General features: G+C 47.3%; 1 protein-coding gene across 1 annotated transcript; it reads right to left on the bottom strand.

The window, feature by feature from the left end:
* Window positions 1–1,295: 1,295 nt before the first annotated feature.
* On the bottom strand, window positions 1,296–17,414 carry Themis2 (thymocyte selection associated family member 2). The gene is made up of 6 exons (XM_005317675.5): window positions 17,005–17,414; window positions 11,634–11,774; window positions 9,017–9,427; window positions 5,374–6,440; window positions 2,477–2,636; window positions 1,296–2,089 (listed from the first exon to the last, which is right to left on the bottom strand). Exons 1-6 carry the CDS (start codon window positions 17,327–17,329, stop codon window positions 2,034–2,036), a joined length of 2,160 nt encoding a protein of 719 aa, XP_005317732.2. The 5' UTR covers window positions 17,330–17,414; the 3' UTR covers window positions 1,296–2,033.
* Between the last annotated feature and the right edge of the window lie 216 nt (window positions 17,415–17,630).

Here is a 17,630-nt window from a genome sequence, read left to right as displayed (position 1 = left end):
ACTCTTCCTGCTAAGGATTGCTTTAGCTATTCTGGGTCTCTTATTTTTCCAGATGAATTTAATGCCTGCTTTTTCTATTTCTATGAGGAATGCCATTGGGATTTTGATTGGAATTGCATTAAATCTGTATAGTGCTTTTGGTAGTATGGTCATTTTGATAATATTAATTCTGCCTATCCAAGATCAAGGTAGATCTTTCCATCATCTAAGGTCTTCTTTGATTTCTTTTCTATAGGGTTCTATAGTTTTCATTGTATAGATCTTTAACCTCTTTCTTTAAGTTGATTCCTAAGTATTTTATGAGTGTTGATTTTTATATCCTGCTACTTTGCTGAATTCATTTACCTAGTTCTAGAAGTTTTCTGGTGGAACTTTTTGGATCTTCTAGGTATAGAAGCAGATAATGCTAATTTAAGTTCTGGAAATGACATATTTTAAACATGATATGAATTTCATTACTAGAAAACAGTGTACACATGTGGGAAGAGTACATATTAGAGACAGACACAGCTGCATGATCTTGGTCAACAATGCTACTATTAACATGTTTAGTGAGTATTTACTGTGTGCCAGATACTGTGCTAAATACTTGATCTTTAAAACAGTATTGTTAGATAAATAACTATTAGTTTTATGTGTCAAGAAATAAACTTAGCTGGGTGTGGTTGTGCATGTCTGTAATCCCAGTACCACTGGAGGCTGAGGCAGGAGGATCACTAACTGAGGCCAACTTCAGCAAGTTAGCAAGACCCTCTCTCAAAATTTTTAAAAAGGAGAGGAATGTAGCTCCGTGATAGAACATCCTGGAACTTCAATCCCTGGTACCAGAAGGCAAACAAACTGAAGCTTAAAGAGGTTACAATAACTTTCTGATAGCTAAAGCTGGTAGGTGGCAAGCTGGGATCCTAACATAGGCTCTTGCTTTTGGGGAATTCACCCTTATTTACTGACTGCATTAATCTTCCTCCTGAGGCTCTTGATCAATCTTTCTCCTAATCTTTAAAAATCAAGCCATTGTCTGCCTCTAGGAGTTAAGGAATTGGATATGGTTTGTAAAGGGTCTGGTATACAGGCAGAAGTTAAGAAAAGATAAAAGATACTCATGTAGAAATCCAGCCTGGTGTGGTGGTGCATGCCTGTAATCCCAGCAACTCCAGAGGCTTAGGCAGGAGGATCACAAGTTCAAGGCCAGTCTCAGCAACTTAGTGTGGCCCTAAGCAATTTAGACCCTGTCTCAAAAAATAAAATGTGCTCCTGGGTTCAATCCATAGCACTAAAAAAAAAAAAAAAAAAAATCCAGATATTACTTTTATTACATGTTTTTAGAAGAAACAATATTAATAGTCACTTATAGCTTTAACAATGTCAGCACCACCTACTGAAACCTGTTAGTCTTCCACAGCTTTGGGTCTCCACAAAGTTTTTTCATGTGTGTTTTGCTGGGAATTGGATCCAGGGCTTCATGCATGCTAGGCAGTGCTCTACCAACTGAGCTATATTCCCAGCCCCTCCCTTAGTTTCTTTTTGAATTGGCTCCCCTAGTTCTTGAGAACCAAGGCCCTAAGATTTTGTTCTTGAAGCCAGATCCACACACATTCATACAAATCCCATTTAGCAAGTGCTGATCATGTGCCAGGTGCTATCAAGATGAGGATGACACAGTCCTAGCCTCTGAGGGGCAAAAAACCTGGGAGGGGTGGCAAACATGAAGGGCCCTCAATGCAGTGTGGTCAAAGAAGTCCCCTTTACTCAGTGAAGGTTGGTGGCCTTTCTGACTTCTCTGCACCCGCCAGTGAGACAACTGGGAGGGATGGACACAAGACTGAGTAGAGCCCAGCCAGCTCCTCTGGATACCAAAGCTCAGGCTGAGGGATCCACGAGCAAGGAGCTGGTGCTGTGTCTGCTGTTGAGTTCCATTCTCTGCCTGAGTGATTTCTCTGAGACCTTGTGCCAAATGCTGGAGGCTTTCAAGGGTTGGCTGGTGTCCTTATTCCCCAGGATGCAGCAGTTAGGAGGCTCAGCTTCTCCAGCACCTAGAGGGTTTTCCGAAAGTGCTCAGCTATTTCTTCATAATCATGTTCATCGGTATCTGCAAAAGCATTCCAAGTCAGTGAGAATCTTTGGCATTAGGCAAGTTCCTTCCCCTCTACAGTTTCCTCACTAGAATAGGGAAGAAATTGGCCTGGGTGTTCTGGGTCCTTGGTAGCCAAGAAACCACAATTTGTTCTTTGAACACCTCAGCTACTTGGTTTGCCCTGTGTGCCGTGGGGGGGGTAGTGTGTTGGGGATTGAGCTTGTTTCTTTGCCAGGGCTCTTCAGCCCAATGGGAGAGAGACAAGGGACCTTCCTGGCTCAGCCCTCAAATTGGGACCACGGAGATGAGAACAGTGCATTTTCCTGATGTACTGAGTAGCAGAGAAACAGGGTAGGAAGGGGAGAAGCAAGGACAAGGTGGGCAGGCATATAAGGGACTCACCTGGATTCTCTGTTTGGGACTCAGTGGGCCTGATGCCCTTTCGGGTGGTAACCTTGCTGTACATATCTGATTTGTCCTTGAAAAACTCTGGCAAGGTCTTCGCCTTTAGTTTGGGCAGCAGAGAGGTCTTGGGATGCTTTGGTTTTGAGACTTTAGAAGACTTTGGGAGAAAAAACAAATTAACAAGGTTGCAAGGAATAGCAGCAGAGTCCATGAAGTATAATTTACCAACAATGGTCACTTCTCTCTACTTGCTTTTCAGGTTAAGGCTTCCCAGGAAGCTTGTTTTTGGTACAAGCACATAAAATACTTGGTGGGGTAGGAAATACAGGGTTGGGGACTAGAGGTAGGGTATCCCTGGGATTCTTCACATAGGGAGCCAGTGAATGGCCTTTAAATCTGTGGTTGGAGGGTAGGGAGAAACAAAGTGGAGAGACCATGAGAAGATAATCACAAAGCTTCAGAACAAAGCTGCTGGTCTGAGGGCTCCAAGAGGACTTTCACTGAACTACCATAGGCCGTACATGTGTGCACACTGAATCCTCAAGTAACCCTCTAATAGGGTCTGTTTCAGTTTTCAATTTACAGATGAAGGAAGAGTTGTGCCTTGTCAGCTATCCCCACAGGGCAGAGGTCCTAAGTGGGGCCAAGGATTGGACCCAGCACCACATCGGTGACCTATGAAGCCAGTGGCCTTTTCACCACATCTTGCTTTAGAGAGTGAACCGTCCCCGTCCCCTGATCAGAAAGGGAGAGCCTGGTGTCTAGAGAGGAGCAGGTGCTGTTCAAGGGCCATAGCAGTGATTCCCAAGGCTGGGACTGAGGGCTCTCAGTCCTTTGTACAGTATTCTTTCCAGCACAGTCATATGCCTGTTTCAGGGACCCCAGTCTAGCCTGTCAAAAAATGACTGTCTCACCCCTGCCCACAGATGTGAGGACAAGACCACTCAGTACTAATCTTCATAATTTCCACTGCTATATAGCTACCAACATGGTACTAAGTACAGTCCCAAGGTCCAAAACTTTGTTAGTTTGGAAAGCATTTGTTTTATAGCTCTCTGCTCATTTTCTAGGCAGAGCAGTAGTAGTTAGGTGCACAGGCTATACGGTCACACCTGTTTTTAAACTTAGCCCTGCCACTCTGTGAGCTCATGTTGAACTTGCTTTTCTGTGCCTATTTTCTCAATGAGAAAAAAAGAATATTGGATTCTGCTGAGCATGGTGGCACATGCCTATAGTCCCAACTACTCTGGAAGCAGAAGCAAGAGAATTGCAAATTCAAGGCTAATCTGGGCATCCTGGTGATACCCTGCCTCAAAATTAAGAAAATAATCTGGGGATGGAGGTCTGGTAGAGTTCTATCCCCAGGGTAAATGGTTTACCCTGGAACAGCTCCCTCCTGTATTTAGTGTAAGAATGTTCAGAAGTGAAATAGATTAATAAGAACTATAACCTAATCAGTGGATTAATCCTTTTGGTAGATTAATCATTTTTTATTTAAAAAGAATTTTTTAGTAGTTGATGGGCTTTTATTTTATTCATTTATTTGTATGCAGTGCTGAGGTTCAAACCCAGTACCTTACACATGTAGGCAAGCACTCTCCCACTGAGCCACAACCCCAACCCTGGATTAATAATTTAAATGGACTCCTTCCTGGGTGGTAACTGTAGACAAGTGGTGTGTGGTTGGAGGATGTAAGGCACTGGGGCATGGCCTTATGGGTTAAATTTTGTCCTGGGCTCCTTGATTTCTCTGCTTCCTGGTCACCATGAACTGAGTAGCTCTCCACCAATCTCTCCTGCCATGATGTTCTGCCTCACCTTGAGCCCAGAGCAGTAAGAGTTACCAGCTATGGACTCTCTGAAACCATAAGTCCAAAATAAACTTCCCCATCTTAGGTTGTCAGGTATTTTGGTCATAGTGATTAAAAACTTAACACCCAGCACCACAGGGGGAAAAAAATAAAAGAATTGGTTCCTACCTCAGGTGTACTGAGAGCAGTTGAGCTAGTGCTACAGAAGACCTGCCATGGAGTAGGCGCTCCCCTGGAAGGCAGCTAACAGCAGCAGTGCTGGTGAGGCCACCTCAGGTCTACCCTGAGATGGCTTCACCAGCACATGTGGAGGAGTGGCTTGTGCTGGTGGTGGATTGTGACTATGCTTGGGTCTTTTGTCACACCTGATTCCCTGTGGTTCAGTTCAGTGGAGCTCACTGGCCCTGCAGCAGGTAGAGTTCCTGCCCTGCCCCACCCCCCAGCTCTCTAGCCACAGAGCCTGGATCATAACTGAAACACCAGGGGACTCTGAGCCTCACTTCACCCCATGGAAGAACGGTGCTGGCCAAAGGCCGGGTACGTGCACGTTGCCACTAGGAGTCCTGGCCCCCTGTGTGAGGCTTTGGGAGTCCTTGGTGGGTACAGTGGGAACTGCAGAATGGATTGTGGGAAATGGCCCAGGAAGGCCAGACTAGAGTCAACTCAGAGGACACTGATGCCATGTGGAGTACATGGAGTCAAGGCCTAGCAATAACCAGAGAAGGATTGGGGAGGCTTCTGACAGCTGTCCAGGAAGGCTCAATGAGGCTGCTGGAACAGTGTAAGTGAACAATGCTGAGGCTCAAAGTCCAGAGTGACAGCAGGTGGCAGAGAAAGGAAAAGAACCATAAACTTGGAATCAGCATGGTTATGCTCAAGTTTAGGCCTCCCACTTACTAACTGGACTTTGGGTGAGTCTCAGGGCCTCAGTTATCAATCATGGATAATCACACCAACCCTCGGATGGCGAGGACTGAAGGTGAGTAGTGGGGCAAACTACAAGTTAGAGAAACCTGGCAAAGAAGTGACGGAAGAACCCCCGAGGAGCCTGAGAAGGGACCCCTCCCTGCTGTAAATTGGTACCTCGGTGCTTTCCTCCTTGCTGCTTGTTTTCTGCTCGTTGAGGTTCTGGCTTTTCGGGGGCCTGGGCGGGGGTTCCTGGTTCACACAGGCTGGTAGCTTCCGAAGGTTGTAGTAGAAGGCCTCTGACAGCTCTTCCACCGTAGCCACCGGCAGCGGCCCAGCCGGCCACTCTGGCTGCCTTTCGGTCTCCACCACAGTCAGGTCCAGCCAGCGGGGAGGGATCTCGAAGTATTTCCCTGGCTTGGAGTCCAGGCCCACCACCAAGAACGGCTCTGTGATCTTCTCCTCTAGCCGCAAGCCAGGGAAGGAGACCAGGGGATCAGCAGGGTTGCTGGAGTCCTTGGCCACCACCTTGACCTCACAGGGCAGGGAGAACTGGGCAGTCAGATCTGCCAAGCTATAGCGCCGGTTGTCGTTCCTCTCCTCCACAAAGCCACCAGGCATGTAGAGGGGCAGCAGAAGCTGTTCTTGGTCTTCCACCTCTTCATACTCTTCATTTTCCTCCCCAGACTGGTCATTCAGCCGCTGACAAACCAAGACATCTATGTCCTGGCCTTGGGCCCCACAGACTTGGCCAGACCCTAACACCTCCAACCGGTCACCCACAGCCAGAGAAGAGAACTCAGGATATTCCTCCTTTTCCCCCTCACAGTCTTTTGTGACCACCACCCGGAGGGGCTGGCCTGGCCGGAGAGCACCCAGGAGGTCATAGGCTGTGGGGAACTCCCTTGGCCGGAGCCGCAGCTTGCCCTGGTAGGCCGCAGAGAGCATAAAGTGTCTGGGCACCTTCCGGCCCTTGCTTGAGGCCAGGACCCGCCATGTTGGTGAGGCCAGGCCATAGATGCAGAGCTTCTGGCCTTTGCGCAAAGAGCCCACCCACGGGCTGAGGAAGATGGGGGGTGCCTCTGGAACTTCCAGGATCTCTGTGGAGAGGGGAAAGGGGCCCCCCTGGGCCAGGGCCTCACTCAGCAGCAGTGGTTTGATGAAGTGGACATTCTGGGAAGAGGCGGTGACGTCCTGAACATCGACCTCCAGCGTGGAGGGGATCTTGACGATGGTCTTGCGCACTGTGGGGGGAGGTCAGCTTAGGGGTGCACCACACAGACCCGGTGATGGACCCCACCCTAGCAAAGAGCATTGTCAATACTAGTGGCCTCCTTCCTATTTGTAGCTTTTCTTTCCTACCAGCATTTTCCTCTTGTACTAGATTCTTTGCCCTCTCTTTTCCTTAAGCCTCTTTTTTTTTTAACAAAATCACTATTTTTAAACATTAATAGAATAGTTTAATGTACCCAATATCCAGCTTCAACTTTTAACTCATGGCCCATATGCTTCTGTCTGTATCCCCAGCTACTGCCCCCCACTAGGTTCTGACTCAGAGTTATCACATCATGCCATGGGTGCCTATTTCAGTGTTTTCTCTAAAAAGGAGGATAATTAAAATTTTTAAAATGCCACCACTGGGCTGAGGTTGTGGCTTAGTGGTTGAGTGTTTGCCTAGCATGTATGAGGCACTGGGTTTGATTCTCAGCACCACATAAAAATAAATAAATGTTTCTATCTACAATTAAAGAAAAATAATTTTTTAAAAATGCCATCACTGCTTCTAAATAATTGTTTGATAATTCCTTAATATCCTAATAGCCAATCAGTTCAACCACTTTTTTCTCTTTTTAAAAAAATTATATTTATATGCATGCTGAGATCGAACCCAGTGCCTCACAAGTGCTAGGGAAGCACTAGACTACCACAACCCCAGCCCAGTCCAACCTCTTCTTAAATTTTAATTTTAAATACAATTTCATAAAACTTCCTGTCCCGATCCTTTCTGAATTTAAACAGAAAGATAAAAACTATTGAAGAAAAAACACTTTGGGCAACTTATTTCTTCACCAGGCACTGATTTGCATCCTGATGGATAAACTCAAGAAGTGGCTCTAAAAGACTATGAAGCAAACTGGCCCATCACTGTATGGTTTGATCACAACGCATGAAAGATAGGGCAGAGAATACGCTCCCCATTTTACAAGTGAGGACACTGAGGCTTAGAGGGTGGTGACTTGGGACTTTTGCTCCACACCAGAGGAGCTGATAATTGGTTGAAGCTGGGAGATGTTCATATGGGGCGTTTGTTATACTGTTCTTTTTCTTCAGAATAGTAACCTGAGTTGCCTTGTTATTCGGGGCAGCCTGCCAAGCCTCAGCCACCACTCAAGTCCCTGGATCCCCAGACTATGGTCTCTTACTACCATTTCCCAGCGTGGTTTCAGGGCATCCTGGGAAACAACTTCAGTTCCTCGACAGGAAGTGTTCAAAAGGAGTCTAAAACACCTTATACCAGAGAGCAAGAAAATCTGTTCAACCCCATACTACGGTCTGTCAAAAAGATTCAGGAGCCTGAAGCCGTGGCATGCACCTGTAATCCCAGCAACTCAGGAGGCTGAGGCAAGAGGATTACAAGTTTGCGGCCAGCCTTGGCAATTTAGTAAGAGCCTGTCTCAAAATAAAAAAAATAAAAAGAGCTGGGGATGTGGCTCAGTGGTAGAATCCCTGAGTTCAATTTCCAGTACCCCCCCAAAAGAAAAGAAATCTGGAGTCTGTCTTGAAATAATCAGGTGGAGTAGGGATGGGCAGAAATGAAACAAGGAGGATTATGAGTGGTCACTGTGATGCTGGCTGGCAGGTCATGGGGCTCCTTTTACTTCCCCCCTGTTTAATATGTTTGAGTTTTTCCACTGTAAAAAAATTTAGGGTTTGGAGTGCAGCTCAGTGTTAGAATGCTTGCCTAGCATGTGTGAGGCCCTGGGTTCTATCATTAACACCACCTTTAAAAAAAATAATAATTGTAGTTGGACACAATACCTTTATTTTATTTACTTTTATGTGGTGCTGAGGATCAAACCCAGCACTGCACATATGTTAGGCGAGTGCTGTACCGATGAGCCACAACCCCAACCCGTCACCACTTTTTAAAAAAATTAAAGAATCACACTTGGCGCTATGGTTTGCAGTCAGCCCGAACTGCTCTGCAGGTAAATACCAGAGAGCTGAGCTGCAAATAATCTGTGCTCCAGGAAAGAGGCCCAGGTCCCCATTCTACCTCAGCTCAGCCTTAGCCTCTCACTAACCAGCTTTGGCCAGGTTCTGCCTGTTTCCTCAGCCCTGATTTGCATGCTGCCACCAGCCTGAGAAATACACCAAGAAACAAGGAGAAACAGCTGGGGGTTCACTGATCGATTGTACCCTCTGGTCATTCAACAGAGGGGGCCTTCAGGAGCAATCCTGCTCTCCCCAAGTCAGGAAATGTTCCTCCAAAACAACTGGTCAGCTTTTCGCTTGGCAACAACTGCAGTTCCTGGAGAGGAAGTGTCTCTTTGTACCAGCTGCTAGCAAGCTCAGAACCCAACTTCTGCCAGTTCTACAAAGCACTCATGTTTATCCCATTTTCTTATTTCCTTTTACACCAAATTCCCCACTTGGGCACTTTTATTGGATACATTGTATATACTGGGCAAGCCACCTGGTACCCCTAAGAGTAGGGGAGACATCGCCCCATGGAGGGATGATGTCTTCCATCAGACCAGCTCCCCAGGGCCCTCTATCCCCCCACATCCATCCCCCCACCCCCGCCCAGGCTACTCACTGTGCATGATGGCTTGGACCTCATACTGGGGCCTTAGGATCAGGCAGTTCCAGGGAAGGCTTGGACAGGTAAACATGCCATCCTTATAGGCTGGGTCCTGCAGAACCTGGAGCAGGGTTTGGGGGGTGCCAGGCTTCCATCTCCAGAAGGGCCCCTTCTGGGACAGGGGCAGGTGCAGGACAACCTGCTGGGCTCCTGACACCAAGACACAGCGTGCACAGTGGGTCCCATGATACATTTCCACAGCCTCAAGCATGAGGGGCTGGTTCTCAGTCACCACCCTCTTCTTTGTGACAATGCTGTGGATTGACGTGAAGTAAATGGGCAACTGTATGGAGCTCTGAGTTGTATCACAGACAAGCTCCTCTAGGGTTCTGAAGCTGTGGGGGCTGGTGAGAGGACTGAAGTGACCTGTGGGATTCAGAGGGAGGGAAAGTCAGGATGGGTGCAGATCTTATTGGGTCCAGATCCTGGAGTGGCCCTGCAGACAACCCAGCCAGAACACCCTGAGGGTGGGCCTACAACTGGACATCCAGGCTGCAGAATTGAGGGACAGAAGGCACAATGACATTGTGAATGGACAGTAAGGGTCAGAAGTGGTGACAGAAGGGGACTGTCACCAGAGGCAGAGAATAGAACAGTGTCCCCTTCCCCAGAAGACACAGATGACTTCCAGTTTCCCACTTCAAGACTTCTCTGCCTCTCACTTTGCCAACTTGTCATTTCTACCTGATGCCACACCCACAGCTCCAACCCCACACATCCAAAACCTGTTGTCCCCCCACTCCACACCAGGGGTAGTGCCATTGTCCCTCTCTCCAAAACTCCAGGAATTACTGGCTAAAGTGTTTTCAGGTCACCACCCTACCCCTAGTCCTGTCTGCTAGCGCTCTCTGACTGCTCTTCCGCTGCACCCCCAGCCAACAACCATTCATCTGCCATAGTGGCCTAAATGTCCATCTCCAAAAGCAATGTTTCCTGCACCAAACCCACAACTCAAATCTAACCAAGGAAACATCACAAAGCCTGGACTGACGGGCATTCCACAAAAGTACTGGTCTGGGGCCAGCAGTGGAGCATGTACTTAGCATTTGCAAGGTCCTGGGTTAGATTCCCAGCACCAAAAAGAAAAAAAAAAAAGTGCTGATCTGGAGTCTTTGAAATGTCCACATCAAAACAAAGGAAGTCAGAGGAGATACGCTAACCTGAAGGAGGACTAAAACATAGGACAGGCTGGCCACAGGCCTGTAATCCCAGATACTTGGGAAGCGGAGACAGGAGAATGGCAAGTTGTAAGCCAACCTGGGCAGTGTAGTGAGGCACTGCCTCAGAATAAAAAATAAAAGAAGCTTGTACAGTTCAATTCCCAGTACCAGAAACAAACAAACAAAATGTCACTTGTGTATTTAAAAACCTCACTGACTGCTCAGCACCTTCAAAACAGAGACCAAGTCCAGTGTAGTGGCCCACCCCTGTAACCCCAGAAACTCAGGAGGCAAGAGGATCCCAAATTCAAGGCCAGCCTCAGCAATTCGGTGAGGCTATAGGTGACTTATTAAGACTGTTTCAAAATAAAAAATAAAAAGGGCTGAAGGTGTAGCTCAGTGGTAAAGTGCCTCTGGGTTCAATCCCTGGTACTGAAAAAATAAAGAAAGAAAAAATAAGAGACCAGGGGCTGGGGTGTGGCTCAGCAGTAGAGAGCTCACCTAACACGTGTGAGGCCCTGGGTTCGATCCTCAGCACCACATAAAATAAAGAATAAGAGACCAAACTGTGCTGAGCCCACCTCACAGCCTCAGGTGGTCTGGCTCCTGCTCCCCTCTCTCAACCTCCCCTCACCTGGAATCCACACCCTGTCACATCAGCCTAGAGCAAGTCCTCAGAGTGTGCTTGCTGTGTGCCAGCCCTGTTCCACGTCACACACCCAGCTCCTTTAATCCTCACATCAAGCCTAATGCCCTCACTACAGAGGAGGAAGCTATGGCCTAGTGAGACCACAGGAACTTGTGGTGGTCAAGAGATAATAGCAGATCTGGGATTCCCATCCAGGCTGCTGTTCAAGGTCTGGGCCGTGGTCCACCAAGGTACAGGTCTCGTGTGATCACTGGGTGCCTTGGGGCTTTTTAAACACCACATACACATGTGCATTTCAAGCTGGGATCCTTCTTCTAGCTTGGGAGCCACTGCTTCCAGCAAGCCTTACAGAGCACTGGCAGAGTAGGTTTCTGCACCGAGTCCTCTCTAAAGTATGTGCCTATTCAGCTATTGTCCACCTCTCACTGCCACCCTGGAAGCACCTGGTTCATCCTGAGTTCCACACTCCTGCCCCTGCTAGGGCCTGTCACATATGGGTGTTGGCAGATGTTTGATGAGTGAATATGTGAGTGAGCACAGAGACTGGCACCTGGCAAAGGCCTGGTACAGAAGCAGACACGATCAGAGTGTCAGACTGCTCTGAAGTCATTCATCCTTGGCCTTGAGGCTGGATAGTGGTGAATGTGAGAACCTCGTGTGTAAAGCCAGAGGGGTGGGAGTAGGTACTGGGATCAGCAAGCACACCCACAAGTGACCCACTGGCATGCCTGGAGGGTGCCAGGGGAGGCAAACGTGTCCTTACCTTGAAAGTTGGGAGGGAGCTCCAAGGTCTGACCTGTCCCTGGATCCTCACAGATCACCTTCTGGAGGCAAACCTGGATGACCTTGATCAGGTCCCCCGTGGAGAGGCAGCACTCATTCCCGTCGATCTCATAGATGGAGCCTGTGGAGACAAGGACTCAGTTTCCTCAGTTGGCAAGGGCCAAGCCCTGGGTAGCCTGTGCCCTGTTCCCCACGGACTCTGCTCTGCTGTACCTTTGCATAAATTGCTGCCTAGAATGCCCTTCCCTGGCCACCCCTCCTCTGCCAGCTGGCTCAGCCATCCTCAGGACAGCCCTGTCATTGCTTTCTCTTAGCGTTATATACGCCCCTGTGTGCTGCCTTCCCTGGCCTTTTTCACATGGCTGTGCCTCCGAGCATGAGCTCCCAGGTAGGACTGGTCCATCTCGGCGTCACTGCAGCCAGCATGGCCTGGCTCTGAGTAAATAATCCAGTGACCCTCAACTCCCTCACTGTACAGACTCAGAGAGTCAGTGGTTCCTGCAGATCACACAGGTAGGCGCCAGACACTCCCAACACCTTGCTTTCTGCTTCAAATGCTTTTTTTTTTTTGTGTGTGTGTGTATCAAGGATTTAACCCAGGGGTGCTTTGCCACTGAGCCACATCCCTATCCCTTTTTGTTTTTTATTTTTATTTATTTATTTATTTAATATTTTTTAGTTGTTGATGTACCTTTATTTTTTATGTATTTATATGTGGTGCTGAGGATTGAACCCAGTGCCTCACACATGCTAGGCAAATGCTCTGCCACTGAACCATAACTCCAGCCCCTTGTTTTTATCTTTGAGACAGAGTCTTGCTTAGAGCCTTGCTAAATTGATGAGACTGACCTCAAACTTGCAATCTTCCTGTCTCAGCCTCCTGAGTTGCTGGGATTACAAGCATGCACCACCACTCCAGGCCAGATGAGTTGCTTTTATTTTTTAATTAACTAATTAATTAGTTTTGGTACTGGGGATTGAATCCAGGAGCACATAACCACTGAGCCACATCCCCAGCCCTTTTTTAAAATATTTTATTTAGAGACAGGGTATCACTGAATTGCTTAGGACAGCTTTGAACTCATGATCCTCGATCCTCCTGCCTCAGCATCCTGAGTCTCTAGGACTAAAGGAATGCACCACCACACCCATCCAGATGAGTTGCTTTTAAAGGAAGCACAGTAGACAGTGGAGGCCACTGACAGGGTAAGGCCCTTTGGCTAAGGTTCTGAGTGCCACCTACAAGCTTGGCAGCTCTGCTTTCCTGTTTTAAATTGCTAAAGCCATGCAGAGAACTTAGAAGATGCATAGTAGAGATCTCTCACCGCATAGAATGCACAGGCTCCCCATCCAACTGATGGCAGACAGAAACCTGCAGGTGGAAGGCCTTGGGGCCACCTGACCCCACCCTACTCCCAGGGAACCCCCCCCAGGAGATCCCTCACACTGGCCCAGAGAATTTTACTCATTTTTTTAGGTTCATTTTAAAATTTGTTCTTTTTAGATATACATAACAGTAGAGTGTCTTTGATATATTATACATTATAACTATTCTAATTAGGATCCCACTCTTGTGATTGTACATGATGTGGAGTTTCACTAGTAGTGTATTCACATATGAACATAGGAAAGCTATGTCGATTAATTCTACAGTGTTTCCTATTCCCATCCCCCCTCCATATTTCTCTTTCCCTCCATTCCCCTTTGTCTAATTCACTGAACTTCTATTCTTCCCTCTACCCCCTTATTGTGTGTTAGCATTCACATATCACAGAAAACATGTGGCCTCTGGTTTTTTTTGTTTGTTTGTTTGTTTTTTTGTTTTTTGGTATTGGCTTATTTCACTTAGCATGGTAGTCTCCAGTTCCATTCATTTACCAGCAAATGCCATAATTTCAGTCTTCTTTGAGTAATATTCCATTGTGTATATATACCACACTTTCTTTACCCAGTCATCTGTTGAAGGGCACCTAGGTTGGTTCCATAGCTTAGTTATTGTGAATTGAACTACTATAAACATTGATGTGGTTGTGTCACCGTAATATGCTGATTTTAAGTCCTTTGGGTATTCCAAGGAGTGGGATAACTGGATCAAACAGTGGTTTCATTCCAAGTTTTCTAAGGAATCTCCATACCCACCAGCAATGTATGAATGTATGAGTGAACCTTTTCCCCCATAACCTCGCCAACAATTATTGTTACTTATTTTTTGTTTTTTTTTTCCTGTAGCTCTGGGAATAGAACCCAGGGCCTTGTGCATGTGAAACAAGCACTCTTCAACCAAGCTATATCCCCAGCCCCTACTTGTATTCTGACTGGAGTAAATGGAATTTCAGTGTAGTTTTAATTTGCATTTCTCTAATTGCCAGAGATGTTGAACATTTTTTCATATATTTGTTGTCCATTTGTATTTCTTCTTCTGTGAGGTGCCTGTTCAGTTTCTTTGCCAATTTATTGATTGGGTTAAAAACAAAGAAAAATTTTTGATATATTTTAAAGGGGGCAGGGGATTATATCTCAGTTGGTAGAGTGCTTGCCTAGCATACACAAGACTCCAGTTTCAATCTCCAGCTCCACCAAAAAAGAAAAATTTGATATTGATTGGGATATCCTTTTTTTGGGTTAAGTTTTTTGAATTCTTTTTATCTATCTGAGGTGCAGATGGCAAAGATTGTTTCCCTTTCTATAGGCTCTCTCTTAACATATTTGTTTCCTTTGCTGTGAAGAAACTTTTTAGTTTGATACCATCCCATTTATTGATTCTTGATTTTACTTCTTGTGCTTTAGAAGTCTTATTGAGAAATTCGGTTCCTAAGCTGACATGATGGAGAATTGGACCTACATTTTCTTCTAGTAGGTGTAGTCTCTGGTCTAATGCCTAGGTCCTTGATCCACTTTGAGTTGAGTTTTGTGCAGGGTGGGATTTCAATCTACTACATATGGATTCCCAGTTTTCCCAGCATCATTTGTTGAAGAGGCTATCTTTTCTCCAATGTATGCTTATGGCACCTTTGTCTAGATAACTGTATTTATATGGGTTTCTGACTTCTATTCCATTTCTACTGGCCTTTGGGTCCGTTTTGGTGCCAATACCATGCTGTTTTTGTTACTACAGTTCTATAGTATAATTTAAGATCTGGTATCATGATGCCTCCTGCTTCACTTTTCTTGCTAAGGATTGCTTTGGCTCTTCTGGGCCTCTTATTTTTCCAAATGAATTTCATGACTGCTTTTTCTATTTTTATAACGAATATCATTGGAATTTTAATAGGAATGGCATTAAGTCTGTATAGCCCTTTTGGTAGTAAGGCTATTTTGACAATATTAATTCTGCCTATCCAAGTACATGGGAGATCTTTCCATTTTCTAAGGTCTTCTTCAATGAGAACTTTATTCTTACCCCAGGAAAATGCCCACGGGCTTAACACATTCCGTCTACAATGTGAGGATGTGGACTGCCCCCAGCCGGTGAGAGCAGCAGCTGCAGAGCTACATATACCTGACCCTCCATTAAGTGCTACAAATGCATCACTGCATTTTAAACCTAGGCGTGCCCTGGAGAAAGGAGCAGTTTCTCATTCTTAAATAATGACTTAGGGGCTGGGGATGTGGCTCAAGCGGTAGCACGCTCGCCTGGCATGCATGCGGCCCGGGTTCGATCCTCAGCACCACGTACCAACAAAGATGTTGTGTCCGCCGAGAACTAAAAAATAAATATTTAAAAAAAATAAAAAATAAAAAATAATGACTTAGACTGAAGAGGTTGAGTGCATTCGTCAGATGTTCAGGTAACAGGAGGCTGAACTGGGATCAAGCCCAAGGTAGCTGCCTCCAAAACCAGTGCTCCTAACTACATAGTCAACTAGTCCAGAGTCCCCTGCCCTGTGTCTTCCCTTATCGGAATAGCCAACTGACCCTCCTCCACACTCATCCCATCTGCACACTCACACCCTGTCAAGCTCTTCTCTAATCACGTCACTCCGACTTCCGCCATTTCCCACCACCCTAAGTCAGGCAGAATGAGGAAACTCAGATATTGTGACATGGGCAGGCAAGAGAGCTGGGAGGTAAGAGGAGCTTGGTCCCAGGTTGGGGAGAAAAACAAACAGATCCCAGGTGCCTGTCTGCAGGAAGCCCCCAGAGGTGAAGTCAGAACTTGAACTCAAATCCTTCAGATTCCCAAATGGATTTGGAGAGACCCACCATGAGGTGGTGCCCCTCGAGCCTCAGGCAAGCCTTGGGTGGTCCTCTGTGTGTCTCAGTTTTAGCCTAGGATCCCATTTGGGTCCTCAGAACACTGCAGGAAATGGCTGCGGCTCAGAAAGTGCTGCTCCAGAGAGGGAGCAGGATGGCAGCAGGGCACTTCTGCAGAAGAACTGGGCACAAGTCAGGAGCCTGCACCCCACCCCCAGCATTCTCAGATCCCTTCCTCCTCCACCTCCCCTTCTTCCACTTTGGCCCAAAGTTTCTCCCTCCCCACAGAGCAGCCTAGCTTTCCATCCACTGCCTGTCAATCCCTCTAGTTCTTTCAGGCAATAAATTATCACTGTGCCTCTGCAGGTGGGCTGTGGGCAGAGAGCAATGTGCAGGTCAGCCAAGGAGCAAAGAGCAGGGAGGTCTTCCCGGAGTAAGAGCCGTTTAAGTTGAAAACTGAAGACCGGTCAGATCAGGTACTGCCCACCATCTAGCGAAGGGCCAAGACGAGACGAAGCAGAGGGAAGACAGAGTAGGGAGGAGTGTATGGCAGAGATGGGAGGACCGACCTGTCACTTAAGCATTGGGGGGCTGAGATGTAGCTCAGTAAAGAAGCACTTGCCTGCCGGGTTCAAGCCCTAATCCCCAGCACCACAAATGGTCAAACAACAGCAATGCTCCAGAGCGCCCTGATGCCGCTCCCTGGGCACAGTCTCGGTTCTCAAAACGCAAAGTATATGGGGCTGAGGTCGTAGCTCAGTGGTAGAGCGCTTGCCTCGCACAAGTGAGGCCCTGGGTTCGATCCTCAGCACCACATAAATATAAACAAATAAAAATAAAGATATTGTGTCCATCTACAACTAAAAATAAAAATTAAAAAAAAAAAAAACCGCACAGTATGCAAACCGTGGTTCCACCAGGTCTTGGCTCGCTTCCACCCACCTCCCGTGCCGAACTCACTGACTTCCCAGCACCACCTGCAAGACAGGTCAGCGGTCCCCGATTCCACGAAAGCAAAAGCTGAGGTGCAGAGGGGTTGATGGTGGCCCCAAACCACCAACCCTGGGCTGTGGAGGCGTCAGCACTGGAACCCCGGCTGAGGCTTCCCTAGGTTACAACGCCCTCGCCCCACACCTGGGGAGAGCCCGGACACTCACCCTCCAAATAGACTCCAGAGTAGACCCGCAGCACACGCGGGAGGGAGGCGGGGTCCACGGAGCGCACGAAGTCCTGCAGCGGCACCGGCTCCATGGTCCCCGCGGCTCTTTGGGCGCAGACCAAATGGCCCCAGCCCGCCAACCCGGGAGAACCGGGCGGTGCCTCCCCGGGACACCCACGGCCCCGCCCACTCGAAGCCCCGCCCCCACCGAGGCTGGCACGGTAGGAGCCGGGTCTCCAGAGGACGGACCTGGAGCCCTTGGTGTAGTCACTTCCTTCTCCTGGTCTCAGAGTCCTCATCTCTGAAATAGGACCAGGCTCCATGACGCACGACTGTAATCCCAGCTCCTCGGGAGGCTGAACTGGAGGATTGCAAATTCGAGGCCGGCCTGGGCAATTTAGCAAGATCCTGTCTTAAGAAAACAAAGAAGTATATAATTAAATACATATGTACATATATATTTACATTTTTGTATTTGTATAAACACATACTTATATGTTTATATATTTATATATCTTATATGTATTACCTTCCAGGGGCGCTTAACCACTGAGCCACATCCTCAGTCCTTTTTATTTTTTATTTTGAGTCAGGGTCTCGTTAAGTTGCTGAGGCTGGTCTTGA

Source organism: Ictidomys tridecemlineatus, chromosome 11, assembly GCF_052094955.1.
Source record: "Ictidomys tridecemlineatus isolate mIctTri1 chromosome 11, mIctTri1.hap1, whole genome shotgun sequence".
Taxonomy (NCBI): domain Eukaryota; kingdom Metazoa; phylum Chordata; class Mammalia; order Rodentia; family Sciuridae; genus Ictidomys; species Ictidomys tridecemlineatus.
Note: the sequence above shows the minus strand (reverse complement) of the source record. Positions and strands in the feature narration are given on the sequence as shown.